Below are 27,827 nucleotides of genomic sequence, written 5' to 3'. Positions count from 1 at the left end.
AGAGGTACCGAAAAGAATGCGGAGCAGAGGTCAATAACAGTGAAAAATTTGGCAGTGGGAGGAATTTGCATTAGGATGACAGCTGGATTAGGCACTACGGGGAACTGACTCTCAACTATTTTGTTAATCCCCCTTAGATCCTGCACTAGCCTGTAACCCCTCCCCCCACTCTTTTTAACAGGGAAGATGGGACTATTTGCTGTGCTGGACGTTCTTACTAGAATGCCCTGTTGTAGCAAGCGCTCTATTACTGGGAAAACTCCTAACTCCACCTCTGGCTTCAGAGGATACTGTGGGATTTTTGGAGCTATCCTACCATCTTTTACTTGTACAACTACTGGAGCTACGTTTGCCATTAATCCAGTGTCCTGTCCATCTTTTGTCCAAAGTGACTCTGGTATCTGAGATGTCATCTCTTCTACTTGGGATGGGTTCCTATTTGTCATAATGGAATGTGACATTAATTTTGATGGGGAGTCTAACATGTCTCGTACTTCCTGAGCGTGATTCTCAGGGATGTCCAAGAATACACCTTCAGGAGTACAATAAATGACGCAACCCATTTTACATAGTAAGTCTCTTCCCAGGAGATTAGTTGGTGCCGATGCAGCCAGCAAAAAGGAATGCTTGGTATGCAAAGGCCCTATTGTAATCTCGGCTGGTTTGCTAACAGGGTAGTGCTGGACTACTCCTGTTACTCCCATGGCTGGAATTGTCCTACCAGTGGTTCTCATGCCCACTGTCGAATTTATCACTGACTTGGCCGCCCCTGTGTCTACAAGAAAGTTTAAAGTTTTACCAGCTACATTGATTGCAATCTCTGGTTCGCTTCCAAGACTAGCAATCAATTTAACTGGGTGCAGATTACAGGTATGGCCACACGCCTATTGGGTATGCTGACCTCCCTGAATCCTGCTGGCAGCGACTACTTGTGCGGGGGTTAGCTGGGAACTACCAGAGGCATGCCAATCTCTGTTCGGGGGATATATTTTTGTTTCCCCTGTATGTGGCTCAAAACTCCGCCTCTGTGGACCCTGCTCCCAATGTCGTGTGTCGTGTCGTTGTCTAGGGGGTTGAAAAGATCTTTGTACACTCTTTGTTCTACATTCTCGTGCATAGTGTCCCGGTCTGTTACAAGAAAAACATGTTATTACACTTGCCTTACCCACAGGATTCGGTGGTACATACGCAGGCTGCCTTGTGGTCAGCGCCTGTATACTTACGGACATCAACTTATCACTTTGCGATTCCCTGTGCCTAGTGATGTTTCTGTCGTGATCAATAGCAGCCTCTCTCAATGTGGACACTGACAGACCTCGCCAACATGGCTGCGTGGTCTGTACCCTAGCTTTTAATGTTTCTTTCAAACCATCCATCAGTACAGATACTGCTACTTCTCGATGGTTTGGGTTGGTCTTAATGTCTTCTATACCAGTGTACTTTGCCATTTCTAATAGTGCCCGGTGAAAATATTCTGTTGCCGTTTCGGACTCCTTTTGCTTAATGGAAAATATTTTATTCCATTTAACAACGGCTGGGAAATACTCCTTTAGCTGTAAATTTATCCTTTTTACATTATCCTTGTTGTACACGTCTGTAAGCGGTACATCTTTATCCAATGCACAGTCAGCTAAAAATTGAGTTGCGTCAACATTGGAAGGTAAACAAGCTCTTAGCAGTATCTGCCAATCCTTGTTGTTGGGTTCTACAGTGTTACCTAGATCCCTGATGTATTTTTGGCTAGCAACTAAGTCCTTTCTGGGGTCAGGAAATTCGGACACTATTGTTCTTAATTCCATTCTGGAAAATGGAGTGTACATGGCAATGTTCCTTATGGGAGTGGCTCCAGACACATCTGTTTTTCCATTGGGAACTGCTATTACCCTTACAGGAGAAATTCTAACAGCCTCTTCCTGTGTGGATTCTACTGCTTGTTGTGGTACAATTGTTTCAGTGTAGTGCATGGTGCCGTACTTACCCGTTGACACGACCTCACCTATCCCTCCGCTAGGGGCTTTCACTAATCTCGTGGGTGTCGCTGTGCCTACTGTGGTCTCTGCTATGGTGGTTGCAAGAGAGAGAGCTGAAATTGTTGCTGAATCGTCTTCTTGATCACACTCCTGAGGAAGGTTCAAAACAGGGTACATCTTGCACGGGTTAATACTTGCATGAGTTATTTGGTTAACATCATTAACATTTACAGGGTTACTAAGAGTTTGTGTTTTACAACCCAGTGCGTTTCTCTCCGCAATCAACTTCTCTCCTGCAATGTATGGTGGAGGAGGAGCTGTGGCTATCAGCTTCCTGACTGCCCCAGATCCTGCCGCCAGAGCCAAACCTCTCTGTATCTCACCTTCCTGGTGCCATAACTGTAAATAATCATGATGTTGAATTCGTCTCTTTGTTGATTTTACGAGACATATCCTCCTCCTTAAATTTTGTAACACTTCTGGACTAAAGCTACCTATTCTTGGGAATTTGTCCCTGTCTTGTACAGTCATTCTTTCCCATTCATCACATAAAGATTCGGTGTGACTTCCATATTTTTCACACATTACATATCGTGCCGACCCAACTGGTCGGTTCACAGAATCAACCTGAACCAAGGTTGATCGCCCCCTACCTGAGCAACTGGCCCCCATAGTCTGCAGGTGTTGCTTAGTCCTCCTTGGATTTCTGTATCAAGGTTTTCAGCAAGCCTTTACAGACAACCAAATTACTCCACAGTAGGCCGGCGGTGGCGGTTTACCGAGTACCCCACTCACTCGCCCACCTCGACCAATACGACCTGATCACACCGACGTGGTGCTGGCGTACTCGATACAGGGCCCTACCAAAAACCTTCTGTTTACTGGAACATATGAGGGTTACCCGCAGGACACTTACTCTTTCCAGTAAAGGTGGGGTTGTTAGATAGTTCCTGAGTGACCAGCGAACTTCCCTTTAAAAATAAAAAATTACACAAATCACGTCAGAATGTACAAATAGCGTTTGTGACCACTTTACTCTAATGGTATTAGGTCAGATTACTAACTACTGCACACAATTACGTGCGGTCCAATCGTTCAGTACATAAGCACTACCTGTTATGTACTGAGAGATTTAATGGAATCGATGTTTCCGGCCGCGATTCCTTCAGCATGAGCTTATGGCCTATATGGGTTCTGCACCAACACCCCAGGCGTTGTGCCTCTTGTACCTTTATAGCGGACCTTTTAGTACCTTGTGACCTCCTGGTCTTGTTACCTTATGACCTCCTGGTCTTGTTACCTTATGGTCCGCTATACTCTAATGCTCAAATATTATTTAACCAGGGATGCCTCCCTAGCCACCGTATATGTCACTTACACGTATGTCCCTTGACGAGTACCCGACTTTCCTTTTGGTTCCACCTTAAAGTTGTATAAACTTATGTATAAAAAAAACCACACTCACTCAACACATGTACACTTTTGTTTCTATATCTATTTCTGCGCAGAAATTGTCTTCAGTCCAACAGTGTTACCAATTAGGAGCAGGATCTGTTAAACTAAATTTCAGATTTTTCCAAAAATAGATTTGCGTTATTTACCGCTTCGCGTTACTTATCGCCTTTGCGCTAATTATCGCTTTGCGCTAATTCAACTTTTCGTGACTTGAGCTACGTGGGCGTAACCGGACGCTACGTTGCGTAATGTACGCTGCGTGCGTCTGCCTTTTGGATTGCGTACGCTAGTCTTTGTTAGCGACACGTGTACGCAATGCAAAGATCCACCGTAACACAATATATACTTTTATCAATGTAAATGATCCCTGATCATCTACCGCAATCCACACTGACTGCCTTGTCTCCTAGACAAATCGTGTGTTGTTCTATACTTTAACTATTACCTCTACTATGAAATAACAGCAAATCTCTTTTTAGCACTTTCTATCAACTATAAAAATTGGCAAACAGGAATAGTGATATACGAAATTGAAAAAGAAATGCAGATAAATGTATGCGTGCGTGTATACGCAAGACAGAAGAGAAATAAAACAGTTTTAAAAGACACAAGCGTTTTGTTCTTACTTCCGGTTCCCGGATTCCTTCAGCACTCTTTATCTAAGCGAAGCAGACGCTTATCCCGTCAGCACTGCGAGACAACCTCCCACCCTTTGCTGGGGGGATAATGTCTGCTGATCTACCTAGTGCAGATATGAGAAGGATAGGACGAGTCCCCAATTGACAATGCTAAATTCCTTTGTCGTATAAACAACCCTTTATGAAGTCTAAGAACACTGTACGCTGTTTGCTTAAGAAGTACCGTAATGGTACGCTAGTTGCGTAACGATCGCTCAGCCGTAGGCGAGACGCTCAAGCGTCACGTTCGCTCACTGCCCAGTGATCACAGGACACGTTATTGGCTATGACTAGAGTAATGATTCGCTATGGCGTAGCTTACGCTCGAGACCACGAGGAGGTCACCAGCGGTGCAGACGCTCACAGCGCTATACCTTTATGTATAAACCTTATACCAATGAAATACACAGAATACCTTAATGTGAATACAGGGTGTACGTGCAACCTTGTGTAACCTGACTAACTACAAAGCTGCTTGAACGTCACCGACGCTCAAGTGAACACTTAACACTATAGAAAATACACAGATACTGGTTTAGGGTCCGAAGCCTATTAACTGTATTATATCTAATATACTTGTAAAAAGGGGATAACAGTACAAATGATACACTCCAATATAACAAAGACTTCCTAACCACAGAACTAAACAATAAATACAAAAAGACAATACTACACTGACCTAAATGCAATACAATACAATACTATAATACTATGAGAGATATAAGAGAAAAGAGGAGAGAGAGAGAGACGGGGAGAGATGAGAGAAATTGGCTCACAGTAAGACAATGATTACGGAGAGAAAACTTACGCACAAAGGGTATGGTCGCATGCGCCTCGATATCCAGCTCCCGGCTATCAGCAGATAACCGTTGATGAGAGAGTCCCGTTGGATATGGTCGGCCTGCCTATTTATGCCCCACACACAATGCAATCTCATAGTCCCTACAATCCCATTGTCCATTGGCCGAAGGAATTCGGCCCTGCATCATAACAAAAGGTCATAGGGTGATTCATACAGGTGGGCTGTGACGATTTCCAACAGCTCAGGTGGGTGGGAAACTAGGTTTCCCGCCGCATACCTGAGTATGTGTAAATAATAGAAATGGACATAAACTTCTTATGTCCATAACTATTCGCACGAGCGATTAATACGCTCCAAACCAACACCGGAATATTACTAATTAAATACTCTTCCGATGGGTACCAAACACTGCTGTATGATTCCTGTCAGACCCTTCGTACAATACAAAGAGGGATTCCTTTAAACAGGGACCTTCTATATTAACCAAACTTTCAGAAACTATCAAAGGGATCATGATCTATAAACCACATTAATTGTGAAAATATGTAACGAATGAGTCGCACGCTACGACTACATAAACTCTACCGTAAATACGCATATCGCGCCTGCGAGTGCACGCTATTGCGGGTATGCGCCTTCACGGGAGAGCGTACGCATGCGCAGCGCGGACCAGTGTGCGGTGCAAATATGGCAACGTGCATAGAGACATTTTTCTGACTTTGACACCTGCTACATAGACTGTGACTGCACTGCACTCACTCTGTGACATCACCATCCAATCACACACTAACCTGCTGCATAGACTGTGTGACTGTGTTGCCCTCACTCTGTGATGTCACTATCCAGTCACACACTAACCTGCTACATAGACTGTGTGACTGCGTGCAGGATGCTCCATGTAGCCCAGCAGCAGTGGTACTGGCTACAGGGTGCTGATGCAATCCCCAAAGCCTGTGCCCTGTGTGACAGCACTGTTCGCACACTCCTGCTTATGGCCGTGGTCCCCACAACTTCTGTTCGTCGGCCATCAGTCACGAGGTTGAGTTAGAGGGACAGATGAAGAAGGGGGCTTTGGCACAGATGGGCAACCAACAATTGACCAGTGAATGATGCTATTTTAATCAAATAAGTTGGTTTAATTAAATGGTCATTTTTTTATCGGCAGCTTCAACAAAATAAGGACCGCTCAGTGGTTTAATAATAGAAGCAAATAGCTTTTTAGGCATTTGAATTGATATGTCTTCTTGTTAGAATATTAACTCATTATTGTCCTATTGTATTAACACTGGCTGTGTGGGGTTTTTTTTTATTGTATTTGTGATTAAGAAGCCTATTTATCACCATCCGTAGCTCTATCCCTGCAATGACACTCCGCAGCGTCATCGGGGTTTTTTTTGTAAAAAAAAATACACTGATGTTCTGCTGAGCATGTGCCGGCCCCGCCCCCCCAACACCGCCGCCCCCATCGCAACTACTCCCCCCCCCCCCTCCTTGTAGGATAATATACTTACCCGTCCAGGGAGCCGGTCCATGCTGCTCTTGCTGGGCTGCCGGGCGCCGGATCCTGTGTGCGTCTGTGACTCTTGGTGCTGTAAAGTGCAGTGCCGCTTTGCAGTGTCACTTTACTGCACTGGGGTCACAGCACAGCAAATGAGGGACCCGGCAGTTGGCAGGGCTCAGCGGACTGGCATGTTTTTTGTTTTGTTTTTTACACTGGAGCCGCGTCCCGCACAGCTTTCTCTGCCAGGGGGCAGAGAAGGCTGAGCAAATGGCTCCTTATCGAGGTGCTGCCCTCTGATCTCGCCAGCCTGAGCTGGCAAAATTATCACAGGGCACACTGCAGTGTTTTTTCACATAATTTTTTTCTTTAGTAAATTCGGTCGCATCGCATTTCCCATTATAAGTATGGGGAATGCGATGTGGATTACTACAAAAAAGTGAATTAAATGGTTTGGATCCATTTAATTCACTTTAAAAGTGTCATTTTAGCCCCACCCCTTGTTGTGGATCTACAATTTGTGGCAATTTTTTGAGATGCGGTGGTATAATGACGCCAGATCTAAAGAAGCCAGCTCCTGGGAATAAGCCGCAAATATTTAATGATTAAAGGGCCCCTTAGTAATTCTGTTACAATTCTCTGCCGCAGTGCCTAGTAACAGCTTTGGCCAATGGAAGCAGGAGGATAGGACGGAGAGGGGGCAGGGACACAAGTGGAGGCAGGAAGTACTGGTGGACCGCAGGCTGCCAGAGAGAAGCAAACCCTGTACCCCAAACTCTGCCATGAACTGTATCTCAGGGGCAAACACACAATTTCTAGGTGGGGGTTTCCAAATGTGGAACATTCTCCCACCTCATGGTAAGGCTCCTGTCTTTTCTTCTTGGCAGCTACTTTTTGGTCCAGTGTACACATACAGCAAACTTTATAGAAGAAGCTGCTATACTGGGTATGTTGCAGCAGCTCAAGTGTTCATATTACATACTATTGCTATTGTGGTCAAAATTTTAGTCACTAAGAGGAGAGGGGGTTTCCGGGCAACTGGAATACCCCCTTGCGTTTGCCTACTTATCCATTAACAGGCAGATGCCCTGATGGCGACCCCATAGGGAAGGTTACTCCTCACTGTGCCCACAGATAAATACTAAGCTCCAATTTACAAGCTCTGTAACACAGGTGGTTTTGCATTACGACATATTCTATCCTCACCCAAAAGAACTTTGCAGAGTAAATTGTACGATACAGTTGCAACATGTAAAATTGCAACGTTTAATGAAATATAAATGAGTTATAATAGGTGGTGGGAGCACCTGGCAGAGATAAATTCAATCCAGTAACTTACTAATTGTGCTCTAACTGGGGAAACTATGAGGAGACATTTAAAATAATTTAGAAAATAAAATAAAACACCGCTTGTTGATTCTAATATCTGCAAACAGTCTCATCCCCCGAGAGATGGAACACTTTGAAATGTTGCAGTTACTATAGAAACACAGAAGGCTTACATTTTAATAATTAAAATATTTAGACTTGTTTTTATTAACATGTTATGTTATTGTAATCTCGTTTGCTAACAGCAAACAAATAGCACAAAATAGGATATAATTTATATGGATTTAGACGTTCGCAAATTGCTGGTTTGTGAGCCCAAGAGGTAATTAACATTTTCCTTCCAAAATTCGTCTCTATGCATCCAAAAATGTGACAACAGACTTCAACAAGTTGGTTACATGCAGAGTTCTCCTGTGACTTTTGTTTTGTATGCTGTTTTGTTAACAGAAGCGGTCTGATCGTTAATCCAAAGTGGGGGCTCCACAGGTGTAGCAGGGGATCTGGGGGCTAATAATATCGCACAGTGACGTCATGCCGCCGTCGTCCGGAGAATGCATTTTTGGACGATGAGTCCAAATTGAGCTGCATGCACGGCCGACACCGAGGGTCGTTAATGACCTGCGGGGCAGCGCATCGCTTGCCGGCGGCGGCATACACACTTAGCGATAAAGTAAACAACGTTGCTCAGGAATGGTAAAAATGAGTGACGTTGTTTACTTTATCGCTAAGTGTGTACCCACCTTAAGACTGATCACAGGGTGAGATTAGAGTCAGGAAAGGTTCTGATTGTGCTGGGTTAAAATTTCAAACTATAAAGTGTCCCTACGAACATATTTGAGAGGTGCCTGTGTCGCAGGGCGCAGTGTGGCCACCATTTACAGTTAATATGGGCAGTGTCAGGATGGAGATAGTCCCCTTTCTGCCTGGCTGCTCCACCTCCTGTCTCCCCACAGCCCTTCCCCGCCTGCCTCCAGGGTCCTCCAACCCCTACTGTGTGCGGCTAGTTACTGTGGGCTGGCACCTCCTCTGGGACCATCCCTGCGCCCTTCTCACCTCCCACTTCATATGTTCCTCACCTCTTCCTCCCTTCCTCCTCCCACCCCTTTTGTGGTTTTGAATACATTAAATAAATGTTGTACATCTGGGTGGAAATTAATTCCTTATTGTCCGAATACCGACAATAAGAAGTATTAGTCAGGACGGCTATCCGTATGGTGTATGTGTAAGTGCCATTAGTAACAATAATGGCTGCTGCTGCCGCACACAGAATACCAGCGGGCGTTGCAGCTCTCCGCTCCCAGCTGTGTGCGTCACTGCAGCATATGGCGGTAGCATAGGGTAGTACTGGCTACTGCGGCCACGCATGTGCGGCGCTAAACACATCGCAATCTGCTAATTACAATTCTTCAAATTCCGTTTAAGACAGAGGGGGAGAGGTGTCACCACCTAAAGAGGGTAAGTTTAGGGGTTGCCCATAACAGCCAATCAAATTCAAGCTACCATTTATCTAGTATTCTAGCTACCAATCATCTAGTCTCTACATCGAAGTCTGCATTTTTATCAAAGTGTGATATAATTGACACATAACAGCAACGTTCCACCAGCGGTCAACTGAAGTGAAATAGAAGGAAAACAGAAGGACACCAATCTATCAAAACATAGAAACCTGAAGAACTAATTTAAAAAACAAATGTGAGTCAATTACTCTTCATATCATTCACCTCCAGATTGTTGAATCTGAATAAATAACACTGAACTACTTTACTTGGACATTTCAAAATCCATCCATTTTACCAATACATGCTTTTATCTGTATTATTTTTTTATGCACAGTTTAAAACACTTAAAAGTCCTGTCTGAATTACCATAGCTTTTTTACCTTCACTCACAATCCTCTCATTTCTAATAGGCCCTACACATTAGGCGATTGGCCACCGAGGTGGCCGACGGGCGACCCGGCGGCGGGGGGAGCAGTGACGGGGGGAGTTAAGTTTCTTCACTCCCCCCGTCACCCGGCTCCGTAGACGTGCAGGAAATATGGACGATCTCGTCCATATTGGCCTGCATGCACAGCCGACATGGCCCCAGCGATGAACGAGCGCGGGGCCGCGCATCGTTCATCGCTGGTGCCTCCACACTGCACGAGATCGTTCATATCGTGCAGTGATGTCGGCCAGTGTGTAGGGCCCATTACAGTCCACATCAATTTCTGCACACATTTTATCTATGCTTCTGATTCACTTCAAACTAAATTTACACCCATTGAGCTTACACTGCTTTTCTCACCTGCGTTTCTGCAATTCTTCGGCTCCGATTTCCTTACAGCCTCCACTCCTGGATCCAGTTTCCCCCACCTATTTACCTACTCCACACTGTCAAGGTTATCTTCTACCCTCCACATCACAGCTTTATCCTTCCCTCCTAGTCTCCTACACCTTAATCCCCCCCCCCCCAGTCTCCTACACCTCCTCCTTTCTCCCCACCTCTGTCTCCCCTCAACCCCCTCCCTTTTCACACCTATCCTTCCCCCTAGTATTCTCCTAAACAGAAGACAGCAGACTAATCATTTCAAAGTATTCTGCTAGGCCTTAATCTTCAAAGCTTTACCTGAAGTTTTCCAGTTTCTAAATCATTAAAGATTAAGGCCTAACAGAATGCTTTGAAATGATTAGTCTGCTGTCTTCTAGTTGCCATTCTCATCTCACTAACTGCACACCTCCACCTTGTCTCCCATCCTCACTCTCTGCTCTTGACTTTGCCATTTACTTCACATCCAAAATTGACTCCATACGTCAGTACATCAAATCACACCAGACCATCAACAAACAGCCTCCTCCTATCCCTTACCACCCCTCCCCATCCCTCCCACCTACTCTGACATCTTACTCCCATGTATCTGGTGAGGAAGTCATGGTCCTCCTCTGTTCCTCCCCCCTCCCCACTTGACCCTATCCCCTTCCCCACTACCTCTCTCCTTCTGCCTGTTCCCATCTTTCCCACCGTCTCAATCTCTCCCTCTCATCAGGCACTGTCCCCTCTGCCTTCAAGCATGCACTCATCTACCCTATTCTTATAAAACATACCCTTGATCCAAACACTCTCTCCAACTACCGACCCATCTCTCTCCTCCCTTTTGCCTCCAAACTGCTTGAGCGTATTGTCTACAACCGCCTTACTTCCTTTCTTTCCTCACACTGCTTGACCATTTCCAGTCTGGCTTCCGTCCTCTCCACTCCACTAAAACTGCCCTTACAAAAGTCTGCAATGACCTCCATGCTGCCAAATGTAAGGGTCACTACCCTCATCTTATTCTTCTCCTCTCTGCTGCTTTTGACACTGTGGACCACCCTCTCCATCTGCAAATACTTAACTCGATTGGTCTGCCTGATACTGCCCTCTCTGGTTGTCTTCCTACTTCTCTGACCGTTAATTCTCTGTCTCCTCTCATGACTCCACCTACCCCCACTTCCACTAACTGTAGGTGTCCCCCAAGGTTCTGTTCTTGGTCCTCTCCTTTTCTCTCTCTATACATCCTCTTTAGGGGAACTCAGTTCTTTTGACTTCCAATATCATCTCTATACTGATGATACTGAAATCTACCTTTCCTCCCCGGACCTCTCCCTCCTTCTCCTCACTCGTATCTCCAACTGTCACTCTGCTATCTCTTCTTGGATGTCCCAGTGCTTTCTTAAACTTAATGGGGTATATGCAATTGTGGTCGAATTCCCGAAATTGGCGAATTTCGGGTCATTTTCGACCAAAAAAAAAAATTCCCCTATGCAATGCAGTGCTTTCCGACCAAAAAACGGACCTTCAAAATTCGACTTTTTGAAATTCGACTTTTTGCAAATTCGACTTTTCTGCAATGATACAAGTGCTGCAATTCGACCAAAGCATATTCAATTCAAGTTTGGAAATTCGACAGCAGTGCTTTTAGACAGCAAATTCGTCATTTTCAATCCGCCACACTTTGGAGGGTGAAAACAAATAAAAAAATTTTAAACATGTTTTTTTTGGTGGTTTTTTTTTTGGGAATAGCAGATCTATTTATATTAGAAGGGATTAGGTTTTTTTTTTTTTGGGGGGGGGAGGCACAAATATTATTTATATATTTTTTAAAATATTATTTTTTTATTTTTATTTTTTTATTGCTGGAACGGTAAAATCAGGAAAAAAAATGGCGTGGGGTCCCCCCTCCAAAGCATAACCAGCCTCGGGCTCATTGAGCTGGTCCTGGTTCTAAAAATGCGGGGAAAAAATTGACAGGGGATCCCCCGTATTTTTAAAACCAGCACCGGGCTCTGCGCCTGATGCTGGTGCCAAAAATACGGGGGACAAAACGAGTAGGGGTCCCCCGTATTTTTAACACCAGCATCGGGCTCCACTAGCTGGACAGATAATGCCACAGCCGGGGGTCACTTTTATGCCGTGCCCTGCGGCCGTGGCATCAAATATCCAACTAGTCACCCCTGGCCGGGGTACCCTGGGGGAGTGGGGACCCCTTCAATCAAGGGGTCCCCCCCCCCCAGCCACCCAAGGGCCAGGGGTGAAGCCCGAGGCTGTCCCCCCCCATCCAATGGGCTGCGGATGGGGGGGCTGATAGCCTTTGTGATAAAAAAAAAGATATTGTTTTTTCCATTAGTACTACAAGTCCCAGCAAGCCTCCCCCGCAAGCTGGTACTTGGAGAACCACAAGTACCAGCATGCGGGAGAAAAACGGGCCCGCTGGTACCTGTAGTACTACTGGGAAAAAAATACCCAAATAAAAACAGGACACACACACCGTCGACAGTAAAACTTTATTTCACACTACCGACACACACATACTTACCTATGTTCACACGCCGACATCGGTCCTCTTCTCCATGTAGAATCCACGGATACCTGAAAAGTAAAGTTCAATATACTCACCTTAACCAGGGTCCAGAGATAAATCCACGTACTTGGCAAAAAAAGAAAACGCATTTACCCGCACCAAAAACGGACTGAAAGGGGTCCCATGCTGACACATGGGACACCTTTCCACGATTAAGATCTGTCAGTGACAGCTGTCACTGACAGGTCTCTAAGCCAATCAGGAAGCGCAACTTCGTTGCGCTCACCTGATTGGCTGATCGCTGTGACAGCGCATCGCACAGCTCCCTCCATTATATTCAATGGTGGGAACTTAGCGGCTAGCGGTGAGGTCACCCGCCGGTCAGCCGCTGACCGGCGGGTGACCTCACCGCTAGCCGCTAAGTTCCCACCATTGAAAGTAATGGAGCGGCTTTGCGAGGCGCTGTCAGAGTACAGACGGCGTCCAGCCAATCAGGTGAGCGCCACGGCAGTAGCGCTTCCTGATTGGCTGAAGGGACATCAATGACAGGAGTCACGTGATGTCCCGGCATTCGGGAGAAAGGAGTGTAATGTGAAAACATTGGACCCCTTTCTAGTCCGGTAAGGCTCGGTGATCGTTTTTTTTTTTTACAAAGTACGTGGATTTACCTCTGGACCTGGACCTCTGGACGGACGCTGGAAGGTGAGTATAATTTTTTGACAGGTACCCTCGGATCGTCGGAGATCGTTGCAGTCGGCGTGTCAACACAGGTAAGTATGTGTGTGTCGGCGTATGAAATAAAGTTTTACTATCAAGGTGTGTGTGTCCTGTTTTTATTTGGGTATTTTTTTCCCAGTATTACTACAGGTACCAGCGGGCCCGTTTTTCTCCCGCATGCTGGTACTTGTGGTTCTCCAAGTACCAGCTTGCGGGGGAGGCTTGCTGGGACTTGTAGTACTAATGGAAAAAACAATATCTTTCTATCACAAAAGGCTATCAGCCCTCCCATCCGCAGCCCATTGGATGGGGGGGGACAGCCTCGGGCTTCACCCCTGGCCCTTGGGTGGCTGGGGGGGGGGGGACCCCTTGATTGAAGGGGTCCCCACTCCCCCAGGGTACCCCGGCCAGGGGTGACTAGTTGGATATTTGATGCCACGGCCGCAGGGCACGGCATAAAAGTGACCCCCGGCTGTGGCATTATCTGTCCAGCTAGTGGAGCCCGATGCTGGTGTTAAAAATACGGGGGACCCCTACTCGTTTTGTCCCCCGTATTTTTGGCACCAGCATCAGGCGCAGAGCCCGGTGCTGGTTTTAAAAATACGGGGGATCCCTGCCCGATTTTTCCCCTGCATTTTTAGAACCAGGACCAGCTCGATGAGCCCGAGGCTGGTTATGCTTTGGAGGGGGGACCCCACGCCATTTTTTTTTCGGGTTTTTCCCCGTTTTTTCCCGTTTTTTAAAATCGCGGCAAAATCCGCCAAATCGGCCGATTTTCGCCCGCGACTCTGGCGAATCCGTTTTTCATTGCATATGGTGAATTCCGGAAGCCACCTTCCGGAATTCACCTGGCGAATTTGGTCGAATTGAAAAAACGGCGATAATTGCCGCGAATTCGCCCGCTATTGCATATACCCCAATATGTCTAAGACTGAGGTGATCATCTTCCCAACCTCCCGCACAACCTCACCTCCCACAATTTTCATTATCTATTGAAAAACTATTTTCTCTAGCCCCCAAGTGCGCTGTCTTGGAGTAATCCTTGACTCCTCCCTCTCCTTCAAACCATACATTCAGCACCTCTCACAAACCTGCCATTTTCATCTAAAAAATATTTCTAGGATCAGACCCTTTCTCATCCAGGATGCTACAAAGACCCTTATCCACTCACTGGTAATCTCCAGACTGGACTACTGTAATCTCCTCCTGACTGGCATTCCTGACAAATATCTCTCTCCGCTCCAATCTATCCTCAATGCTGCTGCCCGGCTCATCTTCCTCACCAAACGCACTACGTCCACCTCCCCTCTCCTACAAGCCCTTCACTGGCTCCCCTTCCCTTTCAGAAGCCACTTCAAGCTTCTCACACTCACAAAGCCCTCACCCACTCCTCTCCAATCTACATCTCTGACCTTATCTCCCTCTACACTCCCAGCCGTCCTCTTCGATCTGCTAATGCACGCCGACTCTCCTGCCTACGGATTACTTCCTCTCACTCCTACCTCCAAGATTTCTCACGTGCTGCTCCCTTTTCTCTGGAATTCTCTACCTCTCCCCCTCAGACTCTACACCTCCCTACATATTTTCAAACGTGCTCTCAAGACCCACTTCTTCACCAAACCCAGCCAACTCTCATCCTAACCCCCTGTTCCACGCTCTCTATGTACCCCGTGTCACCCCTACCTGTCTACCCCTCTCCTTTAGAATGTAATCTCTCACGAGCAGGGTCCTCAACCCTCATGTGCTTATCCTTCGCTTACTTAAACCGTCTTCAACGGCACCAAATCCTGCGGCCTTCTGCCACCTGATACTTATTCCAGTGTTGTCTGCTGTTGTAGCTATGTTTATTTAACCTGTATTTGTCCTATATTGTCTTCAGCTGTAAGTTGCTGTTTTCCTGTTTTGGTTATGTACTCTGTAATTGGGCGCTGCAGAACCCTTGTGGTGCCATTTAAATAAAGGATGATGCTAATAATAATAATAATAATAATAATAATAGTACATTCTATACACAGCTAGAAGCTGACAGGCTGCTACAGGTAGCTCCTCCCCTTGTCCTCTTTAGAAGGCGCTGAGCGTCTCACCCTGACTCAGCAATGAGGCGGCTGCGGGCTCTTTAAGACCCTATTCCGCCTACTCATCCTTACACCAGCAGTCACGTGGTCCGTGCTGCAGCGGCCGCCGCCGCCGCGTCATGCCGGTGGGCGGGGACACATGCGTCAGGTGGCCGCTGCTGGGCGGGAAGACGGCGGTGCCGGGAGTCAGACTAGAGTCGCACTGTCGCACAGGCTGAGAGGACTCAGGGAGCCGCCATCGTCATCACCGCCGTCATGCCGCCGACCACGGGCAGCAGCAGCGCGGCACTCCGGGGCCGGGTGCAGGAGCTGGTGGATAGCAACGCCGTCATGGTGTTCAGCAAGAGCTACTGCCCCTACTGCGACCGGGTGAGGCGTGGGGCGCCCTGTGGGGGGTTGTGCCCGGGTGTGGGTGAGGGTCACCTCGTGCAGTCTCTGTAGTGGGGTGCTGGGGTCTGTATATCCTAGGGTGGGGGCTGCAGGGGGCTGTGTGACCCCCATTGTCCTATGGGGGACATGGGAGCTGTGCTGGAATGGGGGTAGCTGCACCCTCATCGCCCCTGTCCTGCCTGTAAAGTGCTCTGTTTGGGTCACATGGGGGTGGGGGGTAAGTGCGGCCACCCTATGTGTGTACGTCACACTGTGGTAACGCGTTTTGCCATCACTCCTATTTAATATGACCCCATTGTGTTTTACCTGGGTGTGGCGGGAGAGAGGTGACCGGCTGAGACCTGACCGATGTGCTCGGTTCTCCCGGTGACACCGCTACTCTGTAACGCAGCTCACTGTGTATATTGTTTTGCTACCAGGGCTATATGGGACACCTCCCCTTGTTGTAAAATCATTAGCGCCTATAAAAGGCTTATGGCCGCGTTGCTTAAAGCTGTATTCGTGGGTAGGGTGAGGAAAAACGTACACCCTGCTATAGCCCAGAGGGGTCCGCCCCCTGCGCCGTCTTTCCCAGGCTCCATTACACTGCCTGTGATGAGCTTGTTGGTCCATGCAACGCAGATCATTATCAGTCACTTACCAGTACGCTCAATATTGATTTACTTCATTGAATGACTGAGCTGCACATTGTTCGGTATCGGTAATTTTCACACTATTGCGGTATGTGCCCAGCGTTACCGGCTGAGTGCAGCCGGAGGATAGTAACAGCTGTAGTGGATATTATATAGTCCAGCCTTATACATAGAGGTTGCAGTTGTCCGTCACACATCGAAGTGATTCCCAAGGCATCGTCTGACCTGTACGTTACTAGAGCTAATAGGTTTGGGTTTTGTGGGGTGAGGGGCATTTGTGTTTTCTACTTGGTGATAAGTACATGTAGAATAACTGGTTCCTTCATGTGTTAATCTCTTGTGAGTGGTTTGCTGCATATGCTAATGACTCTACTCTGCTGTGTTCTGTTGTCTGCGTTGCCACTTATTTCACCACAAAAGTTACCGGCATCCAATTATTGTGGGCATTTACTCAGTCTTGCATCTTCCTTCTACCTGCGAGAACCCAATTTTAATAAACACTGACTTTATTTATCTTTTTATTAGGTAAAAGAACTCTTTACCTCGCTGGGCAGAGAATATGTCGCTCTGGAACTTGATCAGTGTGGTAAGCGAATATAAGACTACCTTCCTACAAAGTTACCCGTTCTAGTTATAGCTATTAATGTTTAACATGCTTTTATATACGGCCTTCGCATGAGAAAAGGAAATGCTGTACTGTTACACAACAGGTTCATTGGAGCTTCAGCTACATCACTTTGTATTGCAGCAAGAATGTTTACACCTCTGCTGCAGAGAACAGTGGGGCAGATGTATTAACCTGGAGAAGGCATAAGGAAGTGATAAACCAGTGATATGTGCAAGGTGATAAAGGCACCAGCCAATCGGCTTCAATATGTAAATTAACAGGATCTGATTGGCTGGTGCCTTTATCACCTTGTACATATCACTGGTTTATCACTTCCTTATGCCTTCTCCAAGTTGATACATCTGCCCCATTGTCTCATCCAGAAAGAAGGCAGACATACTGTGTACTGAACTTATTGCCGTATGCTGTACTGACTGTCCATTCACTGGGGATAAGCCTCAAGCGGGTAATTCAGTTAGCCGCAAAGTGTCGGCGGTCCAGCTGTTTCCCTGGTACCTCACACCACATAGAGGTGCACAGAAAAATTTACGATGTTGCAGGGTACTAACGTGCTGCTGCACATCGCTGCTTGTTGTGTTGCCACCAAAGTGCGTTATGCTACGGTAGTGTCAATAATAATCGGCAACGGCTGTAGGGTCGACTGGTGGGGGGTGCTTGGGTGCGCGCTAAGCATGTATAAACATACATGTGAAGATGTATGTAATATATGTTCTGGCAGCGTATCTGGTATCCGCAGCTGTGCGGTGTATCGCAGCCGCCATGCATCCCGGGTCTCGGCATTAGGCACCTGCCCCGAGACTCCTGTGAAACTAGCCAATGAGAGTCTGGGGGTGGGCTTAGGAGAGGGAATCCTAGCGCAGAGTCCTGGGTTCTGCATGGCGGCTGCACAGCGTCACTGCTGATCCCAGATACACTGCCAGTACACACATTACATACATCTTCACACGTATGTTTATATGTGCTTAGCTGTTGATGGTTCCTAGTAAGTGGATAGATTGCACGGCTGCTTTCTGTAACACGTACATATTATTTGTGTGTGCAGATAGCTATTGATGCTTACCAGTATTTATTTGATTTTTATTTTACCATATTAGAGGATGGCAGCAATATTCAGGACATCCTGCATGAGATGACCGGACAGAAGACTGTTCCTAACGTCTTTGTAAATAAAACGCACGTTGGTGGCGCAGATAAAACACTCCAGGTAATATTTCTTCAGTCTTTGCCAAATCTAGTAGTAAAGTCGGGTCCAGCTTACGATCCGCCTATATAAATGGGTTTAATATGCCATTTTATTGTGTGCCCATGGTTAACGAGTTATCTCTGAATTGTAGGCTCATAAGGATGGAACTCTGCAGAAACTGTTGGACAACTCTGTCACCTACGATTATGACCTTATCGTCATCGGTGGTGGCTCCGGTGGCCTGGCGTGTTCTAAGGTATAATAATGTCCCCTGGCACCCTTTTCCCTGGCCAATATATCGCATGTACCAAATCATAGTGTTCACTCTAGGCTGTTTTAGCAGGGCGCCGCGCCCTACCCGTTTTTTAGAAGGCAAAACCCACCCTGCCCTTTCTCTTTCATCCATCTGGGGGACGCTGCGCCATTACTTGTGGGTTAGAGGTGTGTGGTAGTGGAGTTTGGCACAGAACTATTAAAACCTGACTCCTCCCCCCTCTAACCCCTCCCATCTCCTTCCTGCCTAGCCAGTACCTCAGTTTTTGTTTTGTGCCTGTGGAGTACAGACACAGATTTTTTTCTCTCTGAATATTTTAGTTAGGTATTTTCTTATTTTATTATTTAAGTGCCTAGTCCCTGTATACAGGTGACAGGTACTATTAGAGTGGGGTTAGATAAGTTCCCACTCTATAATCTGCCGCTGGAGGTCACCACACTTCGGTCACTGGGGCTGGATTCCTATTTCTAAGAAGTCGGCAGTGAGAAGGTACAGGATAGACACAATCTGTCTCTGACAGTATTGGTCTATCCTTCCTATATCCTTCCTATATCTTTATATATTTATTATGTTCCCCCTATCTCCCCTCCCCCCACCCCCACCCCCCCCACCCCAGCTCTCTCTCGGGAGGTGAACGGAGGAGCGCATTACCAAGGATTTATTTATTCCTACTAAGGTTGTTGGCGGAGTAGCCCGGGAGAGTGGTGAGTCACTCCCTGGGAGATATGTGGATAGATGCTGCCGAACAGAGCCGCTGTGAGTAGCGGCGCGCGGGAGCCACTAGCAATCAGATGGCGGCGCACGGGAGTCACTGCTTGAGCAGGGCCGCTGTAAGTAGCGACACCCGGTGGCCGCTGTAAGTAGCGACACCCGGTAGCTGCTGCCGAACAGAGTCACTGTATGTAGCGGTGTACGGGAGCCGCTACCCGAACAGGGGGACGCGGCGGGAACTGTAAACTTCCGGTTATAGCGCGCCTACGCTGAGCTACCCGGCGCGCACTTGCTTCAGAGAAGGGACGGATTCCCGCCCTGCACTACCTGACACACACTCCCGTACAGCGTTTACAAAGCTCCGGCCGCCATCTTCTCCAGGCAGTATGGGGGACGCGGTGAGACACACAGCACTGAGCTTGGACACCTTTTAAGAAATACTCACCCTGTTTATTCAGTGGAGGTCACCTAACAACAAGTATACTTTGGGGGCATTATGTATTCTATACTTTAATGAGTGAACAGAATTTGTCTCAATATAAATTACACAGTATGCTTCACAGTGCTGACCACTACTCTACTGAGTTTATAGTACATTGGTAGTGCATTTGTTTAATAAAAAAAAAAAAAAAAAAAAAAAATTTCATTATGAACATAAGGTGGTCTGTGATGTCATAGTGGTTTCAGTCTCCACCTGTAATGCGTGCATCCCGTGTTCGAATCCTGGCGAGACCAGAATTTTCCAGAAGGGGGAAGACACCCTAGGGGTTTTTAAATTGCCTACTTGCAATGTGAGTCAAGGCTCGCTAAGGGTAGGGCGGACGCGGGTACCCTATATCCTTTATGCTCTGGTGCATCGGTGGTGGACCAACAGGAAGGTTCTGCGGACCTGTCTCTGCCTCCGTGGGCTCAAAATATGGGCAGATGTCTTGCTAATTTAACTCAATCCCTAAACAAGTTTGTAAACTTGCCGACAGTTTTCCTACTACAACACGGTCACAACCGTTGCCCGCTATAACTTTATGGGGGAGGAGTTAGAGTCAGTCCCATTGGAGAATGGGGACATAGACCCAGAGTGGGACAAAGTTTCGGTCTAAAAAAAAAAAAAAAAAAAAAAAAAAAAATTATTGTGTTATTAGCTCAAGTGTTAGATTGCTGTTAGACACCATCCGGCAGACTCTTAATAACAGGGATATTTTAAAGGAGGCCTGACTTAAACCGGATTATCGTTCCAAGTCCCTAAGAAATTAAAATTTCTATATCCTTTTACAGAAAACAGCCCAAAGGTAGGCACACTCATTTCACTTTTAGCAGGAGCTACGGCTATTCCTTCGGTACAGTCGGTGACATGGAAAGATCCTACAGATAGGATGATTGAAGCAATGCCTAGATCTGTTTTCTTTATCACGATTCTAGCTGGCGCTTGGGTCCTCAGGGCCGCGGATGACGGACTAGCACAGGTCATATCTGGAATGCAATCTGACGATCCATCGGAAGCCATTCAATTAGCAGGACAGATTTCACTCTTATTTATGTGGGTGAGGCCTTGATTGATTCTGCTACACTACACTCCCGTATTTCTGCCTTGACCGTGACAGCAAGACGGTCTCTTTGACTTCGGGGTTGGAATGCCGATTTTGACTCCAACAGACCTTGTCGGCGGTACCCTTTGAAGGTGAGTTCTCTTTGGGTCGGAATAAAAGAAGATTATTTCAGCTACTACAGGAGGGCAGGAGCCCTTTCTTCCGGCTGTTCCTTCCGAAACCAAATACAAGGGTTTGTTCCTTTCATGTACAGGACAGAGGTAGTTCCATTCCTTTCGTGCTGTCTCCACATATCCACGAAAACAGTTTCAGAGGTAGAAGTAAACCTACCGACAAACCTACTGCATAACGCCGGAGGGAGCAGTGACGGTCGGGACTCTGTTACTACAGTTCAAAGAAGTGCGACTCCTGTCGAAACCAAATAGGTAGGTGACGGAGGTCATATCCAGAGGATATACGTTAGATCTCGAGGAACCAGTCCCGTATCGTGTGTTCTTCACTTCTCTTCCAAACGGTCCCTCCAGCCGTCGAGTTCTTCGTCATGCAACAGCCACTCATCTACGAAATTAAGAAAATTTTTCTAGTTCCCGCTCATTAGAGAGGTTGGGGATTTTACCCGTGGACAAAGTGGACGGTTCGTTTCAACCCAAAAGCTCAAAATGGACTACATCCCCTCGATTATCATCGCCATGGAAACAGGGGAATATTTGGTTGCATTAGACATACTGTAAGACGCATATCTGCTTGTTCCTATTTGTACGGATCATAAAGCTCTTAGAGTCACCGTCAGCCTTGACATTTCAGTTTCAGGCTCTTCCCTTTGGCCTAGCCACGGCTCCTCGGGTATTCACAAAGATCATAGACCATGCGGTTGCAGTTTTGCAGCGTCAGGGAGTCAACATTACTCTGTATTTGGATGATCTGTTGATCAGGGCACCGTCAGAGTTGATTCTTCTCCAGACCTTGCGTCTCACAATAGAGACCCTACAGTTATTTGGATCAATAATAGATTGTCCAAAGTCGTCTTGGCTTCATTCCCAGAAGATAATGTTTCTGGAACTCTTATTCGATACCAACAACAGAAAGTGTTCTCCCTCATTCAGGACATACAGTCCAGAATTTGAGCACTGCTGCATTTCCAGGATGGTGGCAACCTTCGCGGCAGTTCCATATGCCAAGTTTCATGCTCGACTCCTTCAGGCTCAGATTCTCAACTGTTGGACTCGGACAGGGCCTCATCTCAACTTACAGCTGTTCCGCTTGTCTGTACAGACTCGTCAGTCACTTCGCTGGTGGCTTCACAGCTCCAATTTGACCAGAGCTCGAGGCCAGTCAAAGAGTCAGAGTTGCAGATCAACATCTTGGAGTTGAGGACGATTCGGTAGGCACTACTCCGGATTCAAACCAGAGTACAGGGTCATCAAGTGCGGATTCGGTCCAACACCACCACGGCGGTTGCTTACATAAACAAGATTTTCATATGGTAGGAACATTGGGTTCCGACCAGATCCGAGATTCACATGCCAGGAATCGAGACCTGAAAAGCGGATTTCTTAAGCCGTCACACGGTGCATCCAGGAGAGTGGGAACTTCACCGGGTGGTGTTCTGACTCTAGTAGCTGGTCGGGCATACCCGATGTAGTACTCGGGTCCCTCTAGAAATTCTAATCGATGCACTGATGGCGCTGTGGCACTTTCAGCTGGGTTAGGTGCCAACATTTCCACTAACTCCAAGTCTGCTTCAACGCATTCGGAGAGAAGATCTTCCAATCATTCTGGTGGCCCAGATTGGCCAGGCTGACAGTGGTACGCTCTTCTGCGCACTATGGTCATCAGGGAACCATTCCGACCCCCTCCGCATCCACATCTTAGGATTCAAGGACCATCTCACTACCCAGGTTGAATCGGCTGGTTTTCAAGTAAAAAAAAAAAAAAAAAAAAAAAAAAAAGTTTTATTCTCGTCCTGTTGTGTAAATTATGATTCAGACTAGCAGGCCGGTGGCTTCTGAGATTTACCACAGAGTGTGGCGTATTTACGTTGCTTGGTGTAAAAAGCGTGGTTTAACACCGGATTTGTTTAGAGTTCCTCGTCTGTTATTCTTCCTTCCGGAGGGTCTCAATAAGGGTCTGAGACTTTCTTCACAAATGGGTCAGGTTTCTGCCTTGACGGTTCTTTTTTCTAAAGAGACTGGTTATCATTCCAGAGGTTCTGACGTTCCTTCAGGGATTTCTGCGGATTTAGCTACCTTTTTGTTCCTCCGGTTCTTCCCTGGGACTTTACCTTAGTCCTTACGTCTCTTCAAAAATCTCCATTGACCCTTTGGAATCTGTAGAATTGCGGTGTCTAACGTTCCTCTATTGTTTTCCTATAGAAAATTGCCTCAGCAAAATGAGTATCTGTATTGGCAGCTATTTTCTTGCAGTCCACCCTTGTTGGTGTTTCATGATAATCGGGGGGTTCTGCGAACAAAACATTCCTTCTGAAGGTTGTGTCAGCATTTCATCTAAATCAGGACATTGTCCTTCCAGCGTTACTCTTTCCCCTTCCACGGAGGATTCCCAGTTGATTTTTTAGATGAGCTTAGGACCTTATGGTTTTCTTTATCTCGTGCGGATTATATCCATCGTACGGATGCTTTGTTGGTTTTTAATTGATGCGTCCAAACGAGATTGTCCGGCTTCCAAGTACATAGTGGCTCGTTGGGTACCTTCGACCATATCAGTCTTCTGCCGTTTCAGTTCCTGAGTCAATCCGAGCTCCTTCACCTCGAGCTGTTGGAGTTTCTTGGGCTGTTCGCGGGGGTGCGCCTATTGAGCAGCTGTGTCGGATGGCGACATGGTCATCTGTGCATTAGTTTAATAAATTTTACAGTTTTCATACTTTCGGTTTGTAGACTGCCTTTGTTGGGCGTCACATTTTGCGGACGGCTATGCCGTCTCCGTCTCCCTCCTCTTATTGGCTTGCTTTGGGAAATCCCACAAGTAATGGCGCAGCGTCCCCCAGATGGATGAAAGAGAAATAGGGATTTTTTGTTTACTTACCGTAAAATCTCTTTCTCTGATTCCATCTGGGGGACGCTGCGATCCCTCCCAGATGTTTGTCTGGTTTAACCAGTAAATTTTTGTTGGTCTATCTTGTCTGGTTTAACCAGAAAATTTTTGTTGGTCTATCTTGTCTGGTTTAACCAGAAAATTTTTGTTGGTCTATCTCCTTTGGCTTGGCTAAACGTTAACTGAGGTACTGGCTAGGCAGGAAGGAGATGGGAGGGGTTAGAGGGGGGAGGAGTCAGGTTTTAATAGTTCTGTGCCAAACTCCACTACCACACACCTCTAACCCACAAGTAATGGCGCAGCGTCCCCCAGATGGAATCGGAGAAAGAGATTTTACGGTAAGTAAACAAAAAATCCCTATTTTTGCGGCGCCCTGCTAGAACAGCCTCCCGCTTCCTGCCCTCCCAGCGTGTAAAGATGCCATGCGCGTGGTATCCATTCACGCATTGGGAGAGAGCTGGGGGAAGCCCAGCACTGACAGAGGTACTGGGCACGCCCCAAACAGTGATGTCAACGGCCACAGACTCCCTCTATAGCAGCGTCTGGGGGCCGCACCGCCCACAAAAATGACTGTGAGGGGGGCCGTCCCCTAATTTGCATGGTCGTGCCCCCGAACTCCGGCGCCCTGCCCCTTCATCATCCTAGAAGGAACACTAAAATCATATGGAACCACTCCCGGGAGAGTTCAAGGGAAATCGCCTCCGACTTTAGCCCTTCAGGCGTGCCTTTTCACTTTCTTTTTAGACAAAAAAAAAAAAAAAATCGTCATGGGTGAAAACGCCCACAGATTCGCTGAAACACGTTTATCGGCGCCGAATTTGCAGATACATGTGGTTTTGCCAGTGCCGGATTTTTCAACCAGTCGAAAAAATGTCATGGGCATTGAATAGGTCGCATGCAAATTCTACCTAAAAACGGGCGAAAAGTGCAATTTTTTTCCCGGCTGGTTGAAAAAAAAAAAAAAACGGCACAAATTGAATACACCCCCCACCCCCCGTAGTGTTCAGTCTCTGCGTTGTGAAATGATCTGAAGCTGGAAGGCAATTATTAGATTACTTTTCACCCTTTAAAAGCTCAACAATGCCATCCCAGGTGCAGAGAGGTCCTAGCTATGTGAGTGTCAGAAGCCGCTGAATACAGTAAGTGGGGGAAGTCCAGTAAGGGATCCCTGCTGTTTATTTTGCCTAGAGTCTGGGTCCTTGTAATCTATGCGATATAAACATTGAAATGTGAATGTTGTCTACAAGCGGTAAAATCAGCCATTTTGTCGGGCTGTACTAATGATTTTCAATGGTCCTACAAATTGTCCATGTGCCAGTGAGCTGGCGGGCTGCATCCTCAAACATTGGTTCATTCAACAAAATGGCGGCCTCCACGGTGACAAGGTCACAATTTATGTAGGCAGTTATAGGAATGACGCATGCAGTAGTTAAATCTCTTCTGTCCCTTGTGCAGGAAGCCGCTTCATTGGGAAAGAAAGTAATGGTGCTGGATTATGTAGTCCCTACACCACTAGGAACTTCTTGGGGTAAGTCATGTTTTCCTTATTGATCTTAGTGATTGAAGTGATAGGAACTTGCTTGTGTAACAAAAAACTATGACCTCTTAGGGTGTCAAAAAATGTTTTTTTTTTTGTTTTTTTTTCCCCCCATGAAATCAGAACCGATTTTTATTCAGATTTCTTAGAGGTAAACAAGTGTACAGCCTTTTCCTGATTACAAATAATCCGCAATTGATTATATAAAGCACTGCCCCCTTGTTTTAGTACTAGTTAGACACGTTCAGCTGTGATTACATCAGGAAATTGTAATTGTAAAAAATTATTCGCTATATTGCTCAACTTTCATCTGGATGCGGGGACTGTTGGCCACCGCAATGCCTCTCGGCAGGATTTGCTACATGTACCTTTATTATGGGATATTCTTTTCTGCTTGCCTGCACTATTTATTTTTCTCTATAGTGGACAATATAAACGGTACATTCCTCCTAACCCCCTCCCTCCCTTATTCCAAATTAGTTACTTTTTAAATATCACTCTTATAGGCCCTACACACATGCCGATATTCTGAAAGATATGAACGATCTCGTTCATAAATGAACGAGAACTCGTTCATATCTTTCAGTGTGGAGACTCCAGCGATGAACGATGCACGGCCCCGCGCTCGTTCATCGCTGGTCTCCCGTCGGCTGTACATGCAGGCCAATATGGACGATCTCGTCCATATTTGCTTGCACTTCAATGCAGCCGGGTGACGGGGGGAGTGAAGAAACTTCACTCCCCCCGTCACTGCCCCCCCGCCGCCGGGTCGCTCGTCGGCCGTATCCGCCGTCGGGCAGCTCGGCGGCGGGTCGGCCAGTGTGTAGGGCCCTTTAGATTTGTAATTAATATCTTTTGGTCTTCATGATGAAGCATTCATTGTGGAATCTCTCAAAGACCACCAGACTTATCTTGAAATCTGTTGAAACACTATACTTAATCAAACAGTGGGACTTGTGCAGTTATGGTTTATAAGGCGTCAAAGTGCAAACACACAAATGTTTCAAAATGTCATGAGTAGCAAAAATTAATATAACGCCAGACTGGGTTGGATTAATAATAATCAGCGGGACATCTGATTGCACCAGGGCTTGTGTAGATACTTTAGTTTTATCCTTGCTTGTTCTCTGAATGGCTTTAGAGTTTATTTGCTGCTGTCGGTGTGACCATTTGTAACAGTTCTGTAATCACGAATTTCCTCTGACTCTTAAATTGCTTTTGTGTGTAAATATTCAGTTTGCTTAATGGCTGCTCGTGATTAGTAGGTGATCAGCAATGACCTGTTCCACATCAAAGTGTAGCGTGCCGGGTTCATGTTACTCACACAGCAGCTCTTGTGAGTGTGTTGCGGATAATTATTACTGTGTGTTTTATACAGGGCTTGGAGGTACCTGTGTAAATGTTGGGTGTATTCCCAAGAAGCTGATGCACCAGGCGGCTCTCCTGGGACAGTCGCTGAAAGACTCCAGAAAATTTGGCTGGGAATATGATGAACAAGGTAATTGGACGGATTTCTATAAATGGTCACATCTCGTATCTGAGCTTCGTACAGGTTACTGTATTTTGGTGTCTGTCCGTCTCTTACAAGATATTTCAATTACAGTAAAGCACAACTGGGAGACCATGAGAGAGAATATCCAGAGCTATATTGGCTCCTTGAATTGGGGTTACAGAGTGTCCCTGCGGGACAAGAGCGTCCGGTATGAAAACGCATATGGAGAATTTGTTGAACCACATCAAATTAAGGTATAATCCATATTCCTGCCCCTCAGGTGGAGGTTGGGAGGTCTTATAGCTAATACTCATTTAAAACTCTTCCATTTTCCAGCATATACTGTATTCATTTGAATAACTGTCCCAACATCTCATTTATTAGGCAACAAACAGGAGGGGCAAGGAGAGTTTCTTCACAGCAGAGAAGTTTGTTGTAGCCACGGGGGAGAGGCCCAGATACCTCAACATACCGGGGGACAAGGAGTTCTGCATTACCAGGTGGGAGCTCCGTGGTTCCTTTGCACTTTCTTGTGCAGTTTCGGCATGCCAGTCTGAACACGTCACTAGAACATAGTGCTATTATCCTTATCTCTGCGGCATGCATACAGTTTTACAGTCATGGCTGTGTTCCAGGTTCTAAAACTACAGTTGTGTAACACTGAATTAGTAATTAAGCCTTGCTGTGTCCTGGAGGAGGAGGTATGGTATAGTGCAGAGAGAAACTGTATTGTCGCCTCCACATGGACCCAGCTGTGTGTGAGCCTGAAGAAGGCTCAACCTTCTAATGATGCCTGGAGCTGGTGGCGTCCTAGTAAAGGGATTTCCTGTGTGGCTGAATGTTTAAACTGGACCCATTGCCAACACTCGTCTTGTGGGCTGAACTAGTATGCAGCTTATCCGTGTGTTGGGAATCTGTCTTATGACTGATTTCCTAGCAACTTCATAAGCTACTCTCTCAGCCTGCGGAATGATGGCTGCCTAGCATAGGGAACTGGTCTACCTAGTGAGACCTATTGCCTGCACAGTAGAAACAGCATTTGTATG

The 27,827-nt window shown here is 46.5% G+C and overlaps 1 protein-coding gene across 1 annotated transcript in view; it reads left to right on the top strand.

The window, feature by feature from the left end:
* Positions 1-15,409: 15,409 nt before the first annotated feature.
* The window catches only part of TXNRD3 (thioredoxin reductase 3), a 34,685-nt gene continuing 22,267 nt past the window's right edge, over positions 15,410-27,827 (top strand). The window contains exons 1-8 of the mRNA XM_063941208.1: positions 15,410-15,708; positions 16,887-16,947; positions 18,084-18,193; positions 18,324-18,428; positions 25,208-25,280; positions 26,668-26,787; positions 26,893-27,035; positions 27,166-27,281. Of these exons, the coding sequence (XP_063797278.1) occupies positions 15,595-15,708; positions 16,887-16,947; positions 18,084-18,193; positions 18,324-18,428; positions 25,208-25,280; positions 26,668-26,787; positions 26,893-27,035; positions 27,166-27,281 (842 nt within the window). The 5' untranslated portion in view covers positions 15,410-15,594. The remainder of the gene's footprint in view (positions 15,709-16,886; positions 16,948-18,083; positions 18,194-18,323; positions 18,429-25,207; positions 25,281-26,667; positions 26,788-26,892; positions 27,036-27,165; positions 27,282-27,827) is intronic.

This window comes from Pseudophryne corroboree, chromosome 9 (assembly GCF_028390025.1).
Source record: "Pseudophryne corroboree isolate aPseCor3 chromosome 9, aPseCor3.hap2, whole genome shotgun sequence".
Taxonomy (NCBI): Eukaryota; Metazoa; Chordata; class Amphibia; order Anura; family Myobatrachidae; genus Pseudophryne; species Pseudophryne corroboree.
This window is presented reverse-complemented; position numbering and strand designations above follow the sequence as displayed.